The sequence below is a fragment of the Gymnodraco acuticeps genome, unplaced genomic scaffold (genome assembly GCF_902827175.1).
Source record: "Gymnodraco acuticeps unplaced genomic scaffold, fGymAcu1.1, whole genome shotgun sequence".
In the NCBI taxonomy this organism is placed as follows: Eukaryota; Metazoa; Chordata; class Actinopteri; order Perciformes; family Bathydraconidae; genus Gymnodraco; species Gymnodraco acuticeps.
Window position 1 is genome coordinate 1,407,298 of NW_022990021.1, and position 21,729 is coordinate 1,429,026.

Here is a 21,729-nt window from a genome sequence, read left to right on the forward strand (position 1 = left end):
ATACCTGTTTACTTTATTCTCTTATTTTTTTATAATGATCATATAAAGATTTGCCTTTACCTCACTGGTTGTAGAAAAAGCTTCTTATATTCGTTAGCATAGCTAGCTATCCAGATGCTAATAACAACAGTTAAGTTATTGACTGTATGATCAGTATGACAGATGAACAGATCGCCACTGGGCTTTCAACTAAGACACAGACACGCAAAAACTGCGGCATGTGTACGGCTCCTTATGGGTACTGCAATTTGTGAAAGTGCCGGAGCGACGTTCTGGTGCTCTCCGGCAGAACTGCACCCCTGTCAGACGAGACATATACCACGTGATGACACGTTAGGCTCGTGTTTTGTTCTAGATTTCTTTAATTTTTTTCTTTTTTGCGTGTGTTTTATAAATGACCTCGAGGGCCGTACCAAATGGTCTCGCGGCCGCATACGGCCCGGGGGCCGGAGGTTCCCCACCCCTGATTTAAGGCCTCAAATTACTAAACTGTGTGTGTCATATACTTAACACATTCCTTTTAATGTAATCATTTGTGCCCTTGAAATACTTCTTTTGTTCGCTTGTTTCCACATCCAAGTAATAATGAACAGTCCAATAATACAAAACAGCCAAGTAGGATAAACCACTTACATAAATCAGTTTTAGGTATTAGTAGGATTGGAATTTCTTTAATACTTAAAAAAGATCAGTTAAATCTGGAGAGAGTTACTTGTTTTAGTTACCTTGTCCAGTATCTCATCAGGTGTTATGTTTGTACAGTTAAGAAGAACTATTGATTTCCTAAAATACAAGTGACAAAGCCAACCGTTTTGTATATGTGCTAACAGTGTTTCTCTGGTCCTGCATTGACAGAAACACAACAAACCTCCCATAGGCTAAATAAAGGTTCGCTTTGTGTCAGGTCCACTACAACACTGTGTGAGCTTTAAGCTGTGGTGCGAGCTGCATTACAGTAAACAACAGAACAGATGGTGTTCAACCTAAGGCTCTGTCATGAACAGGCTTTACTTCAAGCATTAACATCTAGGGCTGCAGCTATCAGTTCAGGGGGTTGATAAATATAGCCTGACTTTTAGTATAGTCAATTATGGAGGCACACACAAACTCATATTACTCTCTGTAGCTGAAGATACAGTGATTATACGATCTATAGGGACTCACCTGTAGTGAAATGTGAGCCGCTCGGCTTGCAAGGCCTCTAGTAGGGTCATCAGATCTGATGGGAGATACAGAGGGGTATCTGTCAGCGTTTTCCACTCTAGCTCTGAGATTTGGAGCTACCCGTACTATCGGGCAGTCAAATGGGGATGCTGGCATGAAAAGGAATCCTCTAGGAATGGCTAACATGTCTGCCGGGTTTCACAAAGCTGTCATAGTAGTTCACGTTACATGACATGTATGCCTCTGAGGAATGCCTCACAATTACTAAAGTATGCTTTAAACACATTAGGCCAGATAGCCTTTACCTAGAGTGATCTTCTCACATGGCGATGTGGAAATGATTGTTTATATTTGCAGTACAAATTTATTTATTTATATTTCTTGCATCAATAAATTCTGCTGAGGATTCTGGCATTCATCACACAAACATAAATATTGACAGTACTATTTGAACTTAATCCTTTCAATATTAAATCACATAAACATAAGACCAGAACAGCATCAGTGGGATTTAAACAAAAAACGTACAAATATGAAAACAGCGTTAAAGGTGGGGTAGGTAAGTTTGAGAAACCGGCTCGAGATACACTTTTTGTTATATTCCATGGAATGCTCTTAACATCCCGATAGCAATGAATATCTTCAGTGCTTTGACAAAAAATCCATAAGAAAATGTCATCTGTGGAAGCCGTAATACTGTAAAAAGCACGCCCTGTCTGTCAGCCTTCCATCTCGTGCACGCACAAATGTATCTCGTGCCCTCATTGGGCGTGCCGTTATTGGGCGTGCATTGCGCGTTCATGTGTGTTGGAGGAGGTGCTCTGTAAGGAAGTCTGAAGGAAGGGGCGGATTCTTTTCGGCTGTGTACTTTCAAATTTTAGTGCACTCGAGCCGGTTTCTGAAACTTACCTACCCCACCTTTAAATGTTAATGTTAAATGTCAGGTTTTCAGACATTAGAATAATTAGTTTGGACTGACAATCCCGCAAGAAGATTCCGACTTTCTGCATGAAGCAGAACAATAAGTAGCTGACTTTGGCATTCGGAAAAATCACTAACTATCCAAGTACAGAAAGCTGGTGTCAATATTATCGTTTTGTTAAATGATTCCCTAACCCTCACCCTATTCTTGGAGTAAGATATGAAAACATAAATGATTTCAGTATCGGTATGGAAATGTAGGCATCGTATCCAGACTAACAGTATGTAAACACCTAAATCACCACAGAGGGAATTTCCCTATGCGACGCTTTGTCTTGTGATTCTGATGCACACAGTCAATTATAATAATAGTTTTTGACTCAGTCTAGTTACTGTCTTGTAGTGTTGTTACAAAGAGCAAGAAACTGTGAAGGCATTAAAGGTGTAGGTATGGTCGGGTGAATATTGTTTCTTTCAAACATCTGCTCTGGTATGATTTATGACTTCAACAATAAAAAACAACCATTCCTCGATCTCCACCTGCATCCTGCAGGTGCGAATAGCTTGGCTAAAGCCTCTATAAACACGACTATTTCTGTAAAGACCTTTGTGTTTCAACTATAAATAAAGGAGGGATACCCAATAATGTCTCATACACAAGCTTTTCACGCTTCAAAGGGGACTTATCCTCACTTTATTGACCTGCTGATAGGGGTGTAACGGTATCCGTATTCGTCCCGTACCGTCACGGTTCGGACGTCACGGTTCGGCACACGCAGTCACACGACGAATACGCATTGTTTTTACGAGTGGGAAAAAAGTCTGTCATTCAGGGCAGTATCCACTACACTATATATAATCCAGGGGGCGGTATTGCGCCTAAAAGCTGTTTGCCAGCCGCCCTTAAACAACAAATGAAGAACAAGAAGAAACACAACAACAAAACGAACAAAATACAAGAAGAAGAAAAGTTAGTATGGCGATTTCAGATAACACACAGGAGCTAGAACCCACCTGCTTCTTTTAAATCAGCTGTGTGGGAACATTTCGGGTTCCCTGTGGACTACAATAACGATTAAGTGTGCGAGTGGTGGATCGGACGAGGACGGTGTGTCGCCGTTGTTCTACAGTGGTGCGGTATGCTAATGGTAACACACGCCAAACATGCTAAATCATATCAGAAGGCATCACCCAGATTTGCCAATCACCGGAGCCCGGCAAAATACAACAGCAGTTCAACAGCTGATCCCCGCTGTTTTTAAGAAGCCAATAGACATGAAAGCCATGAGACCAAAATAAATAACGGAAGCTTTTGGCACATGTTTTTCAACGACTTTGCGCTCTTGAAACACTTTCTTATTATTTATGATGTCATATTTTCAAGACATTCTTTTTAGTTTTACAGCTTGATGAAACCTTTTTGTTTGACATCAGCCATTATAGATAATATGGCCATCTGAGTGTGTGGTACTGTGTATGGTTTGTTTTTAACTGTTCAATACAGTTAATTATTCAAAAAAGAGTTCTTTTAAAAAAAAACCTGAAACTTGCACTACTGTTCAAACATAAATAACAACAAACCTGGAATTATGCATTTGGGACTTTTTTTTTTGCTTTTTCTTGTTGTACCGAACCGTACCGAACCGTGACCCCCAAACCGAGGTACGAACCGAACCGTGACTTCTGTGAACCGTTACACCCCTACCTGCTGATATGAAAACGTTGTGTGTGCCGGTTTCAAAGGGGTATTTCATTCCTCTCTTTATCAACTACTATCTTGACCTTTGAAGCCAAATATTGATATCCTATGTGTGTGTGCCTAAAAAACAAACATAAAAAGGGATTTAACAACAATTGGATATTGTGGAGGGACGTTGTACATTCATTATTAAAGTTAAATGTGAAGGGAACTTATTGTATGTGGTTTTGGCATTTACATATTTGCTGTAAATGCGTTTATGTAGTTATGAGTGTGTACTCCAGATGTGTTGCTTGAGGCCCCCTTGGTTAAATTACAGCTCTTCTCCTCTTGAGCGGAAATTAAATCTTGTGCTCCCAAACAGAAATCAGATAACCGTCTCCTCATAAATGTGCTGTTGTCCATGTGTGTCAGACGCCACCTAATTTGCACTCAGAATTTGAATGTATTTGTGTTGTTTGTGCAGCTCAGGTGGTTTAAAATAAAGCAGGTCACTTTCATTCAGGAGCTGAATTAGAAATGCATCCCCGCAGCCATCAATCAGTAAAGATGGCCGGTTAATTAAAGAGCAGATTAATAAAGCTCCCTGTCCTCACGCACGGCTATAGCAGCCTGACAGAGAGGTCAAGTCCTTTTTATTTCCTGTTTACCTTATGACCATCGCAGCAAGAGATAAATAATTGCTGCTGTTATCTCATGCTATAATAAAGGGCTCCTAATAAACCTTGAAACTCATGGATCTGTTACTCTAGCTGACCCCCCTGGGTTGTATTTTATCGCCTGTCTGCGGCCCTGGTGATGACAACTCGCATTGTAGCTCTTGATGTCTTGTGCAGAAACTGTGGACAGGTAGCTGAGGGTTGGATAAACACACTAACCCCCCACGTGGTGCTTTCACAGACACACCCATTGAGCTTTGTCTGTAAGGTTACATAACAGCCGCCGGCCCAGAAAAAGCCTCTTACTGTCTCCACGCATGTCTGCCAACAAGCTTTTGTTTTGAACACGTGCTGAAGAGCCAGCTCAGGTTAGCTCTCACTTTCCAGCCCTGGAAGATAAACGCTGCACGATAAACACTACTCTTTCTGCTCCCTCATCGTACTCATATCTACTTTCCTTCAGCCTTCCTCCACATGGGGCCCAAGCTCAATATCAGCCACTTGACTAATTGAGGCCTAGAAACTTGTATTGCACCCCTAAGTGGTTCCTTCTGCGACAATTTAGTTTTCTTGCTCCTGCCTCCGGTAATGGGAGTGTTACGAGCTAATGGTGGTCCAACATGCACGAGCTAACTGCTACTGTGCTCAGACCCAGCTTTTAGCTGCTTGCACGCTACTGTGGCAAACACTCAATAACCCTTTGCACTGTTTGCCAATTCCTTTAAGCTGTTACCCTGAGTCACCCCGCATGCTTGTTGGAAAACTGTACTGCAGTAACCTCTACTCGGGGAGCAGTAGGAGGTCACATAACATATTGCTCTTCCACTGGGTATGAAGTAGCAATGAAGCAAGCAGTGTGTGCTGATTAACAAGCATGAATTGGGTAATCCAGTGGGCAGAAATTACCCCGCTTTATGGAGAGCTTTAAGACTCAGGCAGACTTTGCCAGACCCTGTTAAGCTTCTCCAAGAACACAGTCAGTTGCACATGTTTTTAGGGAAACTGGAAGGTGGCCATTTTCAGGTCGAAGCGATCTTTTTCTTAAAACGCTGCGGCCATTCCAAGAATTGTTTACAGATTATTTCAAGCAATTGCAAAACACTCTGTATGTTTGAGGGTGAAGCTAAGGGAAAGTTAAAACACTTAGCTGGGAATTGACAAATGTTCACCCCAGCTCTAAGCACTGAAACCTCACAAACTGTAGATGACGTCACCAAGTGCTGTGTGCTGCAAATTTGAATGAAACAACACATTGTGAAATAACAGATATTTATTCATGTGGCAAGTGTGAGGATCAAATCTAAAGAGTATTATAATGTTGCTTTATTTTGTCAAAGGAACAGTGGATTAAAAAGCCCTCTTAAATGTAGTGGATTTCAAATGGAGAATTCTATAAATTGCAGTAGGTAAATGCACTAAGTTACATTCCACAACTAACTGATGGAAAAAGAGCTTTTAATAACTATTTATACCGTGGGAAAAAAACACAAAGCTATACTGGAGTTGAGTCAGAGTCAAGTGCGTCTGCTAGGCCGGACACTGGGACTGGGCAGACACTGAAAAGCAGACGTCTCTCGGAAGTTTAAAAAGGGAGATTTGTGTTATCCATCAACAAGCCTTTGTTTCCCGCTGTGTGTATCTGTATTTATTGTGAGCATGGTAAGCAGCAATTAATCAATCCCTGAGAGACGAGAGAAAAAGGTGTCGGTGACTCATGCAGATTTTCTACAATTATGACTCAGCACTTTACAGGAGTTTAGTGAATCAAAGGCAATAGCTGTGAGGTTAGGTACGGATGTTTGGTGTGAGGGAATGATCCTGCATGTTGTTGCGCTGCAGGAGAGAAAGTGAGGCACACTCTTAAGTGGGACACTGTTTCAGCATGTCCAAATTGAATGATTTATATTCTGCTTGCTTTCCTTGCACAATGTTATCTCCAACAAGATTGGTCCCCCTTCTGACACTAGGTCTGTATGATTGATTAGAAATGACAACACCCAAAACAACAAACAAGGAGGATCACAACAGGATGGAACACATGAACCCATGTATTTCATGTTATGTTAAGGCATCATTTTTACGTGAAGGCATAAGACACATTTTTTAAGACAAACAAGAATGCTCTCAAATGAAGCCTGCATAGAATTAATGTGAAGGAGGCACACATGAATAACCCCCTTAGTATATTGATCTTTGTTATAAATTAAACATCAGACTTCGTTGTGACATTGTGAGAAGGACTCTTGACCTTCTCCCCCTCTCTCTCTCTCTCTCTCTCTCTCTCTCTCTCTCTCTCTATCTCTATCTCTATCTCTATCTCTATCTCTATCTCTATCTCTATCTCTATCTCTATCTCTCTCTCTCTCTCTCTCTCTCTCTCTCTCTCTCTCTCTCTCTCTCTCTCTCTCTCTCTCTCTCTCTCTCTCTCTCTCTCTCTCTCTCTCTCTCTCACATTCCTCCTGTATAATCAGCACTCCCCTCATCAGAATCAAAAAATGATTAGATGGATGATAGTATATTGCCTAACTTTGAGTGATTGTTTGAGGGTAAAAAGCCAGAACAGAGAATATCGTTGCGCCCTCGCTGCGAGGGGGACCCAAGTTCCCATCGGCGAAAACACGTGGGTTTGCTGTCCTGGCTCCAAGATGGTGGAATGAGCTCCCCATTGACATCAGGACAGCAGATAGCTTGCACATCTTCCGGCGCAGACTGAAAACTCATCTCTTTCGACTCCACTTCGAGCGATAGAACTATTAACAAAGCACTTATATACTAATAAAGGACTGGATTACCTAAAGCCAGTTGAGTAGCACTTGAAATGTTTGGCTCTATGAAACCTGATGTACTTATATGATTCTGTTTTCTTCAAGGTTGTGTCTTCCTGGTCGAATGTACTTATTGTAAGTCGCTTTGGATAAAAGCGTCAGCTAAATGCAATGTAATGTAATGTAATGATAACGGAGTCTGATAATGATTCATGTTGCTACATTATGTAGTTTTAACCTCCACGTTAGAGGAGAGCCAGGTGGTTGCTGAGGTGTGATGATAAGGCTGAGTGTTTCTTATGCAACACAGGCCTTTCCTATTCTCTCTGAACTGTCATAGTTGTGTGAACTTGTGTCTCTGAGCCAAGATCATATACACTTCTATATGGTCTAGTAGCTTCTTGTCCAAACAATGTCTGGTTTGTCAAGGGCGGGACAACGAATTACTCCTTTAATCCCGTAAAGGCTTAAGAGAGGTTAAGCAGTAAAATAAGTAAACATACTCTGGTTATACAGATAAAGCCTGACCTTGGGGCTGTTTCTCTCCACTTAACAGAAAATAATGTTTCATTAGTCAAAATAATAGGTGTGTGTGTGTGTGTCTCAATTGGGCTTTCTGCTTTGCATCTTTGTTGAATAGGTGAACTATGCACATTGGTTCACAGATCATTGAGCCTTCAGGGCCACCATATTTCAGCTCATTGAGCAATTTCTGGCTCTGGGAAGGTTCATGGGCTTGACAAGGACATGGCTATGCTCAGAGTTTACAGTAGAGCGCTCGTATTTATCACAGTGATGCTCTGCCTCAAGTAGAGCTGGATTCTGATTAGTTCTGAAATGATTAGTTGATTAATCAATTAGTCAGGCAACAGAAATGAATGCACTAGCAATCGTTGAATTATTCTAATGAAGAATATTAGCTGTTTTCAACTTTTTAATTATAGGGATCTGTTGATTTTATAGAATTATAAATGAAATATCTTAATGTTTTGGATTATTTATGAAACAATCATTGACATTTTAAGTTTAAGCTCTTAAAAAAGTTCCACTTTTGTTCCATGTCTTTTGTGCACTCAACAACCCTACTTATTAACACTTAACTTATAGTGTTAATTGCTGTGAAAACACTCTTTCACACATGCAGGCACATGTGTATGGAATAAAACCCTCACAGTAACTCGACCACTTTTACACGCCTGTCTTGCAGGTAGACATCATTTGAAAAAGCCCTTATTTCTGTGGAAACCATTTCAAAGGGTAAAAGCCTTATGTAACGAGGCTTCCTAGCACTTCCCATGCTTATCACATCGCAGTCAGCAGACTCTCACTTCTTGAATGCAGTTGTGGTTCTGCCATCTCTTTCCCGCAGGCCCTATAAATCTGCAGCTTTGTCTCTGTGACAATAGGAGCGAGGACAACGGGACTGTTCAGACTGAAAAGCCTTGGTACAGACTGAAACACAGATACAGACATTACTCTGAGCTGCGAAATCAAATGCTGAATTTGAAAGATGCAGCATCTGCAGGAACCAAACATGTCCTAATCTTTTGTGAGGGGCCAGCCTCACAATGCTTATCATGTCCCAGTTTTGTAGAAGGAAAGAAAGTACAGGATTAGGTCGATACTTACTCTTTGTTAAACGTTTTTTTATCAGCAGGGCTCGTTTGATTTAATTCAAGCCTTTTTATTAAAATGGGTCATACAATTACTGCACAACAGGACATGAAATTGTATTTTCTGAAGAGCCTGAAAGAGGCTGACAAACATTGTCTTATTTTTTATTTATTTTTCAGCAACTCTCCCCTTTGTACCCATCTGCTCTGCTGACCCGCGTTGCTGTCCTACATTCCTCTTATGGCGCTTTTCCACTGCAGGACCTAGTATGGCTTAGTACGGTACGGTTAGGCCTTGGTAGGCCAGGCTCACTTTAAGCTGCGTTTCCATTACAGTTTAGGAACTGGGGTAGTAACTATAGTAACGCAGTGTAGGCGGGCTGTTCGGCGAGCGGAGCGACGCTGCGTAAAACTGCTGTGATGTCATCTTCAATGCGAACCAGAAAACCAAAACATCAGCCGTTAGCTGTTAGCACTCAGAGCTCATAGCTCCTCATATCTGTTCAGAAACTAGACAGAAGTTAAACAAGTACAAACCACAGACTGTCTGTGTCATGGCGAATACAGTTGCTGGTTTATTTATGTCTGTAGGCCGTTGTTGTGAGTGTGGACGGAACATATACAACATTAGCTTAGCCTGATCGATCCGATCTCCATTCAGAAAACACGCATTTTAAAAGGTTTTTCGCCTGCCGTCTTGTCTGCAGACCGGTATCAGTATGTTGTTACTTCGGCATCATTTTGAAACGTGTATTACAATTAAATCACGGTCAAATATGTTCATTTTGTTGTAGTTGTAGCTCGCTTGCCAGCGATTCTCTCTGACCATTCAGCAGTCGAGAGTGTTTACGTCACTCGTTTAGCATATTCAGCCCGGTTGTTGGCCCGGTAAGAACCTCGATTTTGGAGGAACAGAAAAAAGGTGAAAAAGTAGCCCTAGCGGAAAATCAAAAACCATGCTACGTGCTGCAGTGGAAAAGCGCCATTAGTGGAGAGCTTTAAGTTCTCCATGAGAAAATGAAGAAGTGAGAAGTGATGGGGGGGGGGTGATCTGTCTGTCTAATAACAGCCCATGAGCCTGTGTGACCTTGTGTGTCCTTAGAAAGAGGTTGAACCTTTTTACGCTCCGGGATCTTGGCAGCCGTTTGATTTATATAACGTGAGATATGAAGGGCATTCATCTGAGGAAATGTTCCAGAGACAATTTTTCTCGATGATTTAAAATCTTATCCAGCGGACATCATCTGAATGTGAATGTGGAGCTTTGAGCTGCACATTTCCTGTCCCCTGCTTGACTTGTCACGGCTGGTGCCATCACGTTATTCCTCACGCTGAGCATACACACACATTATCCGAAACTCTGACCTGATGGTGTGCTGCACAGGTGATTTCCTGGGGCGGAAAAGAGAGGGAGAGGTGTAGGTGGACTGTAGAGCGGCTGGAGTAGCTGGTGAAGGTCAGCAGACGGTCAGTGGCTCAGGGCCCCCGATACGACCAGACAGAAACACAGAGTGTGAGACGGCTCATCGAGCAGCGTGTAAAGTCTGGCTTGCTTCGGTGTTTGCTCATTAGCACATGTCTGTAACGGCACAGTGCACCTTCGATGAAATTAGGGATGTAGGAAAGGATAAATTAAAGGGAAAAGTTTGAATATCTTTCAGAAAATGTTTCAAACACACTAACTAATCACCATTATATATATATATATTATGTTTTGGGTAATAGCATTATAAAGTAATTAAGTTGTTGGTATCTAACATTGGATGGGTGCATCTTTTTCCCTATTCACACATCCTCATTGTGCAGATTTAAAAATAATTTGTGTATTTTCCACAGCACTTCAGCTCAAATCTTTGATCCTGCTCCTCTTTGATGCCAGTGAAATTCGTGAGAGATAAAGCTCAAAGCAACGCAGAAGGAAGACTGCACTCATTTACATACAGTGCAGACACCTAGCAAGTATCTAGTACAGCGTGATGCAAAATGACTTGAGTGTAGGGCTGTATAAAATCGACTTGTTAAATATGAATGTGGTGCGACGTAGCAACTCATCGTCGAGGTATGAGGTGTAGGAAGATTTGATATGCTGACGTCTGGCAGACAAAGATCTCTGTCACTGTAAAGCTTGTACCCACACACAGTCTGTCTCACACAAAGAGACTCTTTCATATAAGATGCCTTTGCAGGGAGAATGAGGCTGAAAGAGCTGCCGTATTCTGGGCAATGAAACTGTCACTGCAAATGGTCCAGCCAGTTGAGATTTGCACTTTCCTCTACTTGGACGTAGCCAGTACAAATGTGGGGTAAACCATAAGCAAAGTCAGCTCTGCACAGATGGCAGGGTGTGTCTATCAACAATATACACCACTGTACAACACAGTGCAATACATTTCAACAGCACTACATCCCTTAAAATGATCGTACAGTTCACTTAACACCTCTCCTAAATACAAAAATAATGTTCTAACCCTTTTTAAGTTAGGATTTATTGCTTCTCTTATTAGACTGTATTACTTTTAGCTTGCTTTCCCTAATAAACTGGCAATTTAGAGTTCATCACATACAGATTTCAATTAATTTATACACCAATATCTTTCAAGATACTGTTTTAGCTATTTTGTTCCTGTATTTGTCTATAAAAACCAGTGAATTGTGCGTAAGCTGCTGTGCTGATCATTAGGGAGCTTATATTAATTGAAGACGGCAACAAAATGAGATTTATTTTGTTATAATTGGTTGATTAGCTTTCCTCGCATTATGTTGCATAACGTGCATTTAATTTGTGCTTTGAATATAATCTACATAATGCTGTCTCAACCATGGCGATGTGGTATGCTGCAAGTAAGAATAGAATTATAACATAACTAGTGATGTATTGATTTCGACACTCAATTTAGAGTTCTGCTTTCCTATTTTTGTTGCCATTTTTAAGATGACTGAAGTGGCAGAGCTGGGATTGAACTGTATTATAGTATCGCTTGTATCTGGTCGTTTTTCCCTTTACAAATCAAAATAAAGTGAATCATGTGAGTGAAAACATGTGTGGGTGAGGTAATGAGAGGTTACTGTGACAGTCTTTATAATCCAGTTTTACCCAGCTCAACTGTAGAGTTAACCACAGCCCAGTGGACGTTGTTTTGATTTGAACATACAATCCTTAAATCCCTTCCCTCTCCCTAAACCAACCTCCCTTCACACAGCCAATCACAGCCCAGCATCCGGTGTGTTGTTTACGAGTCTCACGCTACCACGACCAAGCTACAGACCCTGTTAAACCCCCGGGATGTAGAGGTGGGACAGGGGGCCGAGTGTTTCTCAACATCCAGAGGAAAGAAATACCAGCAGAGCCCTGACGCCAGAGGGAAACTGACATGATTCCTTCCTGATAGCTTATTAAAGTGAATGAATTCCTTCTTCTGTCAGCCATTCAGAGGATTGTGTCTGCAATCTGTAATACCAGTAATTAGATTATCATCTCTTGTAGAGTAGGGAAGTGAAGAGATTGTAAATCATCGCGTCTGTAAATAGAGTTTTACTGCTGCTACAAGTTTAGCAATAAACAAACCACAGCCAACATTTAATGGAACTTTTCTTTCTTTTGAGGCTGGTTTATTTCATAAAAGAATTCTGCGGCTGTGACTGAAAAGCTGGATCATAAATCCGAATATTTATAGCAGCTTGTGCAGGGGTTGTAATTGCTGTTTGTCTTATGCTTATTTGGTTCTTTAACAAACGTCCTGTTGATCCGGATACAGAGAGGCGTCCTTTGACTCCATTCATCGCAGTGTGAGATGATGTCATGACGCATGGTACAAGTACAGCACTGCAATAATGATCAATGGTTAGCATTTAGCAGTAATAAGTAGTCATTTAGGTGGGGAAAGAAGCCCTAATAATGGTTGTTCAGTCCTACCCTGTCATAAAACTCTGTCAGCTTCCTCATCTCGGCATCATATGATTTCCTTGCAGAGGGAAAATGTTCTGTCACACAGATTTAGAGTTTTTATCCATCAATACCAAGATCAATAATTATATCTTCTTCATAACTATAAAGCTAATTCTTTATTGATCTTCAACAAGAAGTCTCAAAGAAGATAGTGTTCCTAGAGACGGTATGTATTTTTGCTTCGTCAGACCTCAATCTAGCCATGTGAGAAAAAGGTCAAATAACAGTCATAGCTTAACCTTTAAATCCTAGTGCAGATCCTGAATGAAGTGTTTGAAACTCCACTGCACCACACGTTTTTGCTGCATAAGGGTTACATCAGGTCTGTGCTGAGGCAGCGATATCCTGGGATAAGCAGTCTTTAGGCTATTGGTCGCTGTTGCATAAACACTCATGGAGCCCCCGGGCTGTCTGCGTCTGCCAGATTATAGACCTAGCCGGTGCCTCTTGACTCCACTCCACTCTGCTTCCTCTTTATTCCCATCTCCAGTAACACATCATCCATCATGTGGCCCATGCTTCATTTCTGTAAATCCCTCGTGGACAATCCCCTCACTTCTCCCTATTTTACTCCTGATAATCCATCTCTTCCCCCCCAACACTGCTCATCCCGTTGGCCTACTACTCTACATCATCATGTGTTAGCTGGCTGGCAACATTTAGCATAAACTCATGGAGTTATCTTTACACTGACCCCTCCTTGTTTATTAATGAATGAAACATTGAGTTGGATGGCGTTTAAATAAAAATGACGCCACAATGATTTTTTGAGTAGATTATATGGAGCTTTTAGAAGGTATCTTAACCACAGCACAGGTGACGTCTAATAATTTCAGACATGCTTTTTCTGTTGAGAAGTTAAGCAAGAGCTTTTTAATGCTTTGCTGCTTTGTTTTCAATTTTTTACTGTTTTTGTTCATCCTCACCGCTCTCATAAAGTCGTACCAAACAGCCGTCAAGTTGGCTAACATTTAGCATCTGAAGAGCCAGATATTAGACTTTGTCCAATGAACACAAACACAACTGTATCAGGGTGTGTAAAACCATAACAACTTTAAAAGATTATACGTGTCAATATTTTTGTTCGCAGCTTGTAACAGCATTAGCATAATGCTAACGCCTACGTTTTTTTTTATGTCTGCCCCCTGCAGGTAAGCCAAGGTAATGTCCCCGGTGTGGAGAGTGCCTCCCTGGCCATGGACACAGAGGAGGGGGTGGAGGTGGTGTGGAACGAGGTGCTCTTCTCCGACAAGAAGGTCTTCAAAGCACAGGAGGTATGGTGGCTCTTATTCCCTACAGACAAGACATGCACTATACAACGTTGTTATATTTAAATTTGGGATTTAACCCAGGTAAAATAACAAGTCTTGAAACTAAATCTGATATACTACACTTCCCCATTTGGATACATTTGTGTTTTAGAGTGATAAAATGTCTCCAAAAGAACCCCTAAAAGGGGAAGTTGGAGGTCTTTAATGATTAATTTCATTATCGATGTACTGTATTTGCAGATTATTATTAGTGAAAAATTGTTAAATAAATGCCCATTACAAATTCTCTGTATCCAAGTTGAAACAATGATGTAATGATTTAGTTCAAATAAGAGTCCAAGACCCAAGGTGAATTCACCTAAAAGACCAAGGAAACTACCCAAATTATGAACAAAAAGATATAGTGATTTCTTTTTGGTTCATTTGCTTTAGAAATTAATTAATTTACTGATCATGTAATCAACTTATAGTTTTAGATTTAAGTATGTTTCTTGGACGATGATGTAATGTAAAGATGTGAATCAACGCTGATTCTTTTTCTTTAGGAGAAGATCAAGGAGATGTTTGAGAACCTGATGCAGGTCGAACACCCCAACATTGTCAAGTTCCACAAGTACTGGCTGGACATGAAGGAGAGCCAGGCGCGGGTACAACATGTTTTAAACTCCTATAGTCTTCCCCCCCACCCCCAGTGCTATTAATTTCCACACACACTGGTTCATTAACACAACTCCATAATGGCCCACAGGTTATATTCATCACAGAATACATGTCGTCGGGCAGCCTCAAACAGTTTCTGAAGAAAACTAAGAAGAACCACAAGACTATGAATGTGAAGGTTAGTGTGCTCTGCACAGTCTATTCAGTCTATGGCTCTGCCTGTCCCCTGGTGGTGGCTCTGAGTACTGCAGACAAATCCCTGTTAAGATCCATATTTCCTGCAGGATTAGAGATGATGTAACGGAACACCCTAGTGGCTAAATCTGTTTAAACATCTTATCATCTCTTTTTTCTCTCTTCTTTCTTCTCTGTCTGCTCTTTTCTGTCTATATATATATATAATAATAAATTGCAAAATAAATGCAGTAACAATGCTCTATTTGGTTCTGAGAATTTTGGATTTGTATTATTGTGTCTTTAGAGGACTCATGTTGCTTTGTTACGCTACATTTTAGGCCTGGAAGAGATGGTGCACCCAGATTCTTTCTGCCCTCAGGTACTGACTCATTTCTTCCCCAGGCTTTTAAAATGAGAGATTTCTAATATCACAGCCATCACATTAACCAGTCGCTTTATTGTTTACTCGGCAGTTACCTGCACTCTTGTGAACCACCAATAATCCATGGCAACCTGGTGTGCGACACCATCTTCATTCAGCATAACGGCCTCATCAAGATCGGCTCAGGTCTGCTCCCCTCAGGGCTTTTTATGTTATTGCATCCAGCATATCTCGCCCATGATATATCCTCTAAATCTGCATTTAATGAATTCAGAAGAAAAAAATCTGAATAATGCTTCTTTCTTTTTTTCACAGTGTGGCATCGGCTATTTGTCAATGGTAAGAAAAAGTTCATTTCGTAGTGGGTACGTGTCACCTACGTCAATTTATGCCATGTTATGTTTATATACTTTTTGTGTTATCTCAAACCAGTGTTTCCAGATGCCAGCGTCCACGGTAAAGCAAGGCAACATCGAGATGAGCAGAGGAATCTTCATTTTTTTGCTCCAGAATATGGATGTAAGTGGGATGGAGCAGAGTTTGTCTGATTATGATTTATTTTAAAGTCTCATAATTTGTTTATAGTAATCATCTTACTAAATACTGTAATACCTTGATAGCCTAACGTCTCTTTCAACAATTGTAAAATTGCCAAGCAGAGTGGAAAGTAGCTACTGTGATAGGATATTACTCTCCGTTTTCAGTCAAATACAAATGTTTTATTGACAGTGTAGATTCTCCCACCAGTGAAGTGTGGGACAGTGTGCTACATTAATGACTGTCATTTTAGGGGATGGAGAGATAATGACTGTCAGGATAATATGAGGCACACTGAAAACCGCAAAAATACTATATTGTTCTGCTCAGACATTTAATTGGATGTTGTGTGCCTCTTCTAAAGCTGCAAAAAACATAGACTGGTTAATTATTAGTTTGCGACAAGCCTCAATCTGACTGCATTTTAATTTTAGGGTAAGCTTTTCCTAAGGGTTATTGATGTGTTCATCTTTGCTTCTCCATTTCTGCTTCTAGCCAGCGAAGATGATTATGCCATAGACATTTTCTCGTTCGGCATCTGTGCTCTAGAGGTGAGAGAACAGGTCTTACAGATTGTGTGTGTGTGTGTGGTGTGTGTGTGTGTGGTGTGTGTGGTGTGTGTGGTGTGGTGTGTGTGTGTGTGTTGTGTGTGGTTGTGTGTGTGGTGTGTGTGGCTGTGTGTGTGGTGTGTGTGTGTGTGTGTGTGTGTGTGTGTGTGTGTGTGTGGGTGTGTGTGTGTGTGTGTGTGTGTGTGGTGTGTGTGTGTGTGTGTGTGTTGTGTGTGTGTGTGTGTGTGTGTGTGTGCTTGTGTGTGTGTGTGTGTGTGTGTGTGTGTGTGTGTTAATATGTGAGTGTTTAACATATTATTCGCACCCTTAGATGGCAGTATTGGAAATCCAGGCCAATGGAGATACTGCTGTTTCAAAGGAGGCCATCATCAATGCAGGTCAATCCCTAGAAGACCCTCTTATGAAAGTGAGTCTAGTCATACAAACTGTCCTTATTACACAGCAAACATGGAGATAAAGATAAACTGTTCACCCACCCTGCTTCTACATGTATTTGTTATCACATGTAGAGACTTTGTACAGTTTTAAGTGAATGTGGCAGTGAAACATGCCAGGAAATCCAGAACAGATGTTGCTCAACTGGGTCATACTGTTCAATATGAAATTGATGTGTTGGACTCAATGTGTGGTTGCTTTCTGCAGGAGTTCACCCAGTCCTGTTTACGCCATGAAGCCAAGCTCCGTCCTACGGCTCACGACCTTCTGTTCCACCGAGTCTTGTTTGAAGTCCACTCCCTCAAACTGCTCGCCGCCCACTGCCTCATCAACAACCAGTGTGAGTTTCTCACCTTCGCACACTGGGTTTATAATCACTAACGTCTATTTTTTTAATGCACATCACAACATGTATTTGTTTCTACATGGAGAAGATCAATTGAATCACTTTTAAATGTTTGAGTGCTGCAGGAATGACGTATTTGTGTAGGCCGACTAGGAAGTTAGCATTGAAACGGCTCCCTTGACAAAAATAAATGGGATTGTTCTATTGGATTTTGGAATATAGCTAATATTAAATAAACTCTGTGGCAAAACACGTTTTTGTTCAGCAGGATAAATTCCTCACTTGTTAGAAATCACTGTTTTTATAACACATAGAAGATTGGACATTCACAAGTAGGGTAATTATTTATGTATTTTTGTTTCAGTCATATAACCACAATCACATTCAGAAAATGTACCCAAAATAATAAGAAACCTTTTATCGCACAAAAACAGATTTGTCAAATGTGTTTAATAAATAATCAACACTTGTTTTGCCTCTACAGACTTGCTCCCCGAAAACTGTGTGGAGGAGAAAACCAAGTCCTTCGACCCCAACGCTGTCATGGCGGAGATTAAGCATGATGACAGACAGGGAGTTCAGCTCAAGTAAATGAACACAAGCACCTCTTATCTTTGGCTACTTGTCTTGAATATCCTGACATGACATGCAAAGCCTAACACTCATTCCACTGTGTTATCTCCTATAGATATTCCCATGTGTCTCCTTTGGAGCTTGACAAGTTTCTGGAGGATGTCAAGTAAGAGGAACTATTCGTACTCTATCATACCGTTTATTACTGTTACTGTAGCTTGAATTTCAACATGACTTCCTGTCTCCTCTCCAGAAATGGGATCTACCCATTGATGAACTTTGCATCATCTCGACCTCACCCCGTCCCCCGTGCCCTCTCCTTGTCTCAGGAGCAGGTCGAGACGGTCAAGACGCCGACTCCTGAACCCCAGGAGACCGAGACAAGGAAGGTAAGACTTTAAGACGTCACCCAAAAATGTTAAGCTACACAATCTGGCTGCATACAGAGATAACATGTCTCAGGTTCATTACTCACTGACCCTCTTTGTCTGTCTGTGTTGTAGGTTGTTCAGATTCACTGTAACTTGGAGTCAAATGAAGAAGGGACCAAAACTCATGTGAGTCACATTGTATTACAGGTACTTTTTTCTATTTTAGTGTAAACTATTTTATAAGGCTCTTTTAAATGTAAGCCTTTTGGAATATTTTGCCAGTAACATTCTACTAGCACTACTGTTACAACATTTATTTTATAAGCAACGTCAATTATAGTAGTAAATTGATTTACACTTTTTGATCTCTCCTCAGCTATCTTTGTTTCTGAAGATGGATGACAAACTTCATAGGCAGCTCAGCTGTGACATCCTTCCAAGTAAGTTGGCCACCACTTTACCTTTTAAGAAGAATATATTTAATATTAGTACTTCAGCAGTGTGACTCTATATTTTTCTTGCTGTCTACAAATACCATGAAAAGAACAAAACCACAAAAGCTTGAATCAGCGTCTTATCACTTTCCGACATCCCAAGCCTTTAGTGCATTCAGACCCAAGCCCAGGTCACAAAATACACTTGACATTTTCATAAAATAGTTGGGCATTTTCGGGGAAACATTGTAAAAAGTGCATTTGTTAAGGCACTATTTTCAGTGTTGTATTGACCAAAGCTTAAACAGTTGTGCCCATGTTAATGGTAATTAGAAAGGTATGCTTAAGAAACAAGCCACCCAGCTTCTCAGGCTTTGGATACACACATACAATACTTGTGATTGTATTTTTATCACTGTTCTTTTCTTGGGATTGGTTGACAATTAAAACATGTATATGAATCACCATACTTATCCCTAATAAACACCAAGCTCTTAAGGTTCATTTTGTCACAGATTTGTATAACTGAAATATTTAATATGACCATTTTAGCTGATACCTCCAGAGACCTTGCCAGTGAGCTTGTTCACTACGCCTTCATAACTGAGGTACATATAAAAACATCTTTGTTTGTTCTTGATTAACAGCCATAAATGTCATTTTGCTTGTGTTTGGATTTCTTTAAGCAAAACTTGACGTCCCATTATGTCCCGTGTGCTCCGTAGGGAGGACAGTGAGAAGGTGGCAGTGTTCCTGGAGGACGCCATTAGTCGACACCGGGTCCGAGGACTCACCTCTGGGACCACACAGTGGAGGTTGGGTCACAACGGCGGCTGGCCCCCAGACATAGGGGCCCGGCGTTGACCATACGGCATCAAGAAAGGGATCACACAGCCGGGAACGGAGGGGCTGACCCAGCTGGGCACATGAAGGGGACAAATACTGAAGGATGCCGGGCTTTGACAGTCAGTTAACCATCCCAGATGAGAACGATGGGAACGCCAGCGCTGAGAAAGGAACCAAAGGGCCCCTCTGATAGGAGGGCCGGAGGCATCATGACTGTGTTCAGCAATCCCACAAAGCAGTGGAAGATTGACAAACTCCCTGCATAAAAGGGCTATCATGCTCTTAAGATATCTTGACAACTTTTCCATGATGCCACTATTCAGAATGGATATGTTTCACTTGCAAATACAACAGATATGTTTCAGACGGATGTTTTATTGCTTCGTTTGCACTCCAATGTCCTCATTGATTAGTGCATATTTACGTTGAATTGTAAAAAAGATAATTTTACTAAAGCCTCTCCCCATGCAAACCAGAACCGTCGGTTTATTTCAGTTTTAGGAATGTAATATTCCGTCCAGCATGCACTATTAATAATCATTCAGTTGACTTATTTATTTCTGCTTAACTGTGAACAATAGAAGCTTTGCACAAACCTATTTTTTTTCTTTTGTTTTCCTAAACTTTTTTTGACATGCAGCGTTAACAAACCTCATGGCACTCTGAGCTAAACACACCATGCCTACATGTTATGACGAGCAATGAAATGATGCCTCTCTTTCAGCCTGTTGTGCTCTTAAGGGGTTTTCCCTATGAAAGTGTTCTGAAAGCCAAAGACTTGCAAAGTGCCTGATATGGCAATGTACTTTTGGACAAAATGTCCTAATTGAAACTCATTGGTACACAACATAGCAATTTGGAATTTAACTAATTTCAGGCTGACTAAGTTTTAAACCAGACTAATTGATTTGTACTAGTTCCGTCTCTTATCATGAGTCTATATAGTCAGCCTATGTGAATGTGAAGATGAACTTGTATTGGCAGCTCCCATTAGAAGCTGCGCCTTTGTATATTGGACATATGGATCAGGTCAATATTACTTTGGAAAGAGCTGCAGTAATGTACAACAATTGGAATACATCAGAGGAAGCTTGTGAAACGAAATCATAGTCCTATATGAATGGTAGAAAGGGTGATGGTAATGTGATTTATAGATATGTTAATACAAAATTGCGTACTTTTAATAAATGTACTTATTTTTGCAATATTTCTCAAATTATCTGAGTATATTGTCTAACAATGAAACACCTACCCAAATAATGGAAATAAGCCTTTGGAATTTATTGTGTTTTATCCTCTCTGATTTTTGACATTTGTATAAAATACTTTTAATCAATCAATTAATCAAAGTCATTAAGATGATGTGGTTTTAGATTTGTGTTGCTAATGTAATCAACTTAAGAGCTAAACTCTGAAAGATTGCATGTGCCGCAGGTGATAAAACCCAATCTCTGATAAAATAGTGGCACTCTGCTCAGAAAATGTTAATCTCCCAGTACCAGATCTACTGTAGGTTTATTTCAGACAGTGTGAACTTTAGGACTGATTGCACTGCTGCCCACACAAACACAAAAATAGAATACACTCCTTCAACTCTGCCAGATTTTGGCAAAATTCTGACAGCAAAAAAAACCCCATAGTGAATGGTCTGATCCTTTTCAGCAATGTACTCGTATGTCAGCCTAATTTGGCTCTGCTCCATTTCTTTCCTGTGTCTGTTAGTTCTTGGTTTCACAACAGTTAGAGCTGTACAGTCATTGCTTACAGTACTTACTTACTCAAGCCTTCTTATCAGCGTGTCTCTGAAGACAGAAGCCCTACATTCTCCAAGATATTCAATAACTACGGGCTGTGGTGTACATATTTGTTTGTGGCTATTGAAGGGGTTTACTTTTAGACAAAATGTCACTGCAAAGCAGTGCCACTGTTGCTTTCATTTTATCTAGTAAGCTGCATGTCTTAATAGCCTGCAACAATTCAAAACTTTGCATTTTGCCTTTGTCAGTCACAGTTTAGTTCCAGAGGGGACCTGACCAAGAAAATGAATGTTAAGACTGTGAAAACATCCATATCAGTCTTATTTAATGTTTTTTTCCCCTGTGAATCTGTTGAATGAAACTTGCTTTTGGATGTGTTCTACTTAAACCTTTGTTAAATATTGTAGGTACTGCAATTAATTACAATAAACAATATGTGACAGTGACATGTTGGGTATGTCTGAACTTTTTTTTTTGCTATACTACAAATGTATACTTTTATGTATTGAGTATATTTTGCGTTCACATGAACACATGTTATGAAAGAATAATTGAATTCACGAAAGTAATGGATTTCTATTTAGTAGGCATTTGCATACTTCTG

At 40.5% G+C, this 21,729-nt stretch overlaps 1 protein-coding gene across 2 annotated transcripts in view; it reads left to right on the forward strand.

Moving 5' to 3' along the window:
* nrbp2b (nuclear receptor binding protein 2b) overlaps positions 1–21,573 on the forward strand; it is a 31,921-nt gene extending 10,348 nt beyond the window's left edge. Inside the window, exons 1-18 of one of the 2 annotated variants that reach the window (XM_034214117.1) lie at positions 3,207–3,233; positions 13,919–14,041; positions 14,584–14,685; positions 14,787–14,876; positions 15,214–15,254; positions 15,349–15,443; positions 15,573–15,596; positions 15,690–15,776; positions 16,290–16,345; positions 16,674–16,769; positions 17,006–17,138; positions 17,629–17,731; positions 17,833–17,883; positions 17,971–18,106; positions 18,221–18,274; positions 18,465–18,528; positions 19,075–19,130; positions 19,249–21,573. In XM_034214117.1, the coding sequence (XP_034070008.1) occupies positions 3,225–3,233; positions 13,919–14,041; positions 14,584–14,685; positions 14,787–14,876; positions 15,214–15,254; positions 15,349–15,443; positions 15,573–15,596; positions 15,690–15,776; positions 16,290–16,345; positions 16,674–16,769; positions 17,006–17,138; positions 17,629–17,731; positions 17,833–17,883; positions 17,971–18,106; positions 18,221–18,274; positions 18,465–18,528; positions 19,075–19,130; positions 19,249–19,386 (1,458 nt within the window). In that variant the 5' untranslated portion in view covers positions 3,207–3,224 and the 3' untranslated portion in view covers positions 19,387–21,573. Of the gene's footprint in view, positions 1–3,206; positions 3,234–13,918; positions 14,042–14,583; positions 14,686–14,786; positions 14,877–15,213; positions 15,255–15,348; positions 15,444–15,572; positions 15,597–15,689; positions 15,777–16,289; positions 16,346–16,673; positions 16,770–17,005; positions 17,139–17,628; positions 17,732–17,832; positions 17,884–17,970; positions 18,107–18,220; positions 18,275–18,464; positions 18,529–19,074; positions 19,131–19,248 lie in introns of those variants that run through there. The other variant, XM_034214116.1, reaches the window with a different exon arrangement.
* The last annotated feature ends 156 nt before the right edge of the window (positions 21,574–21,729 follow it).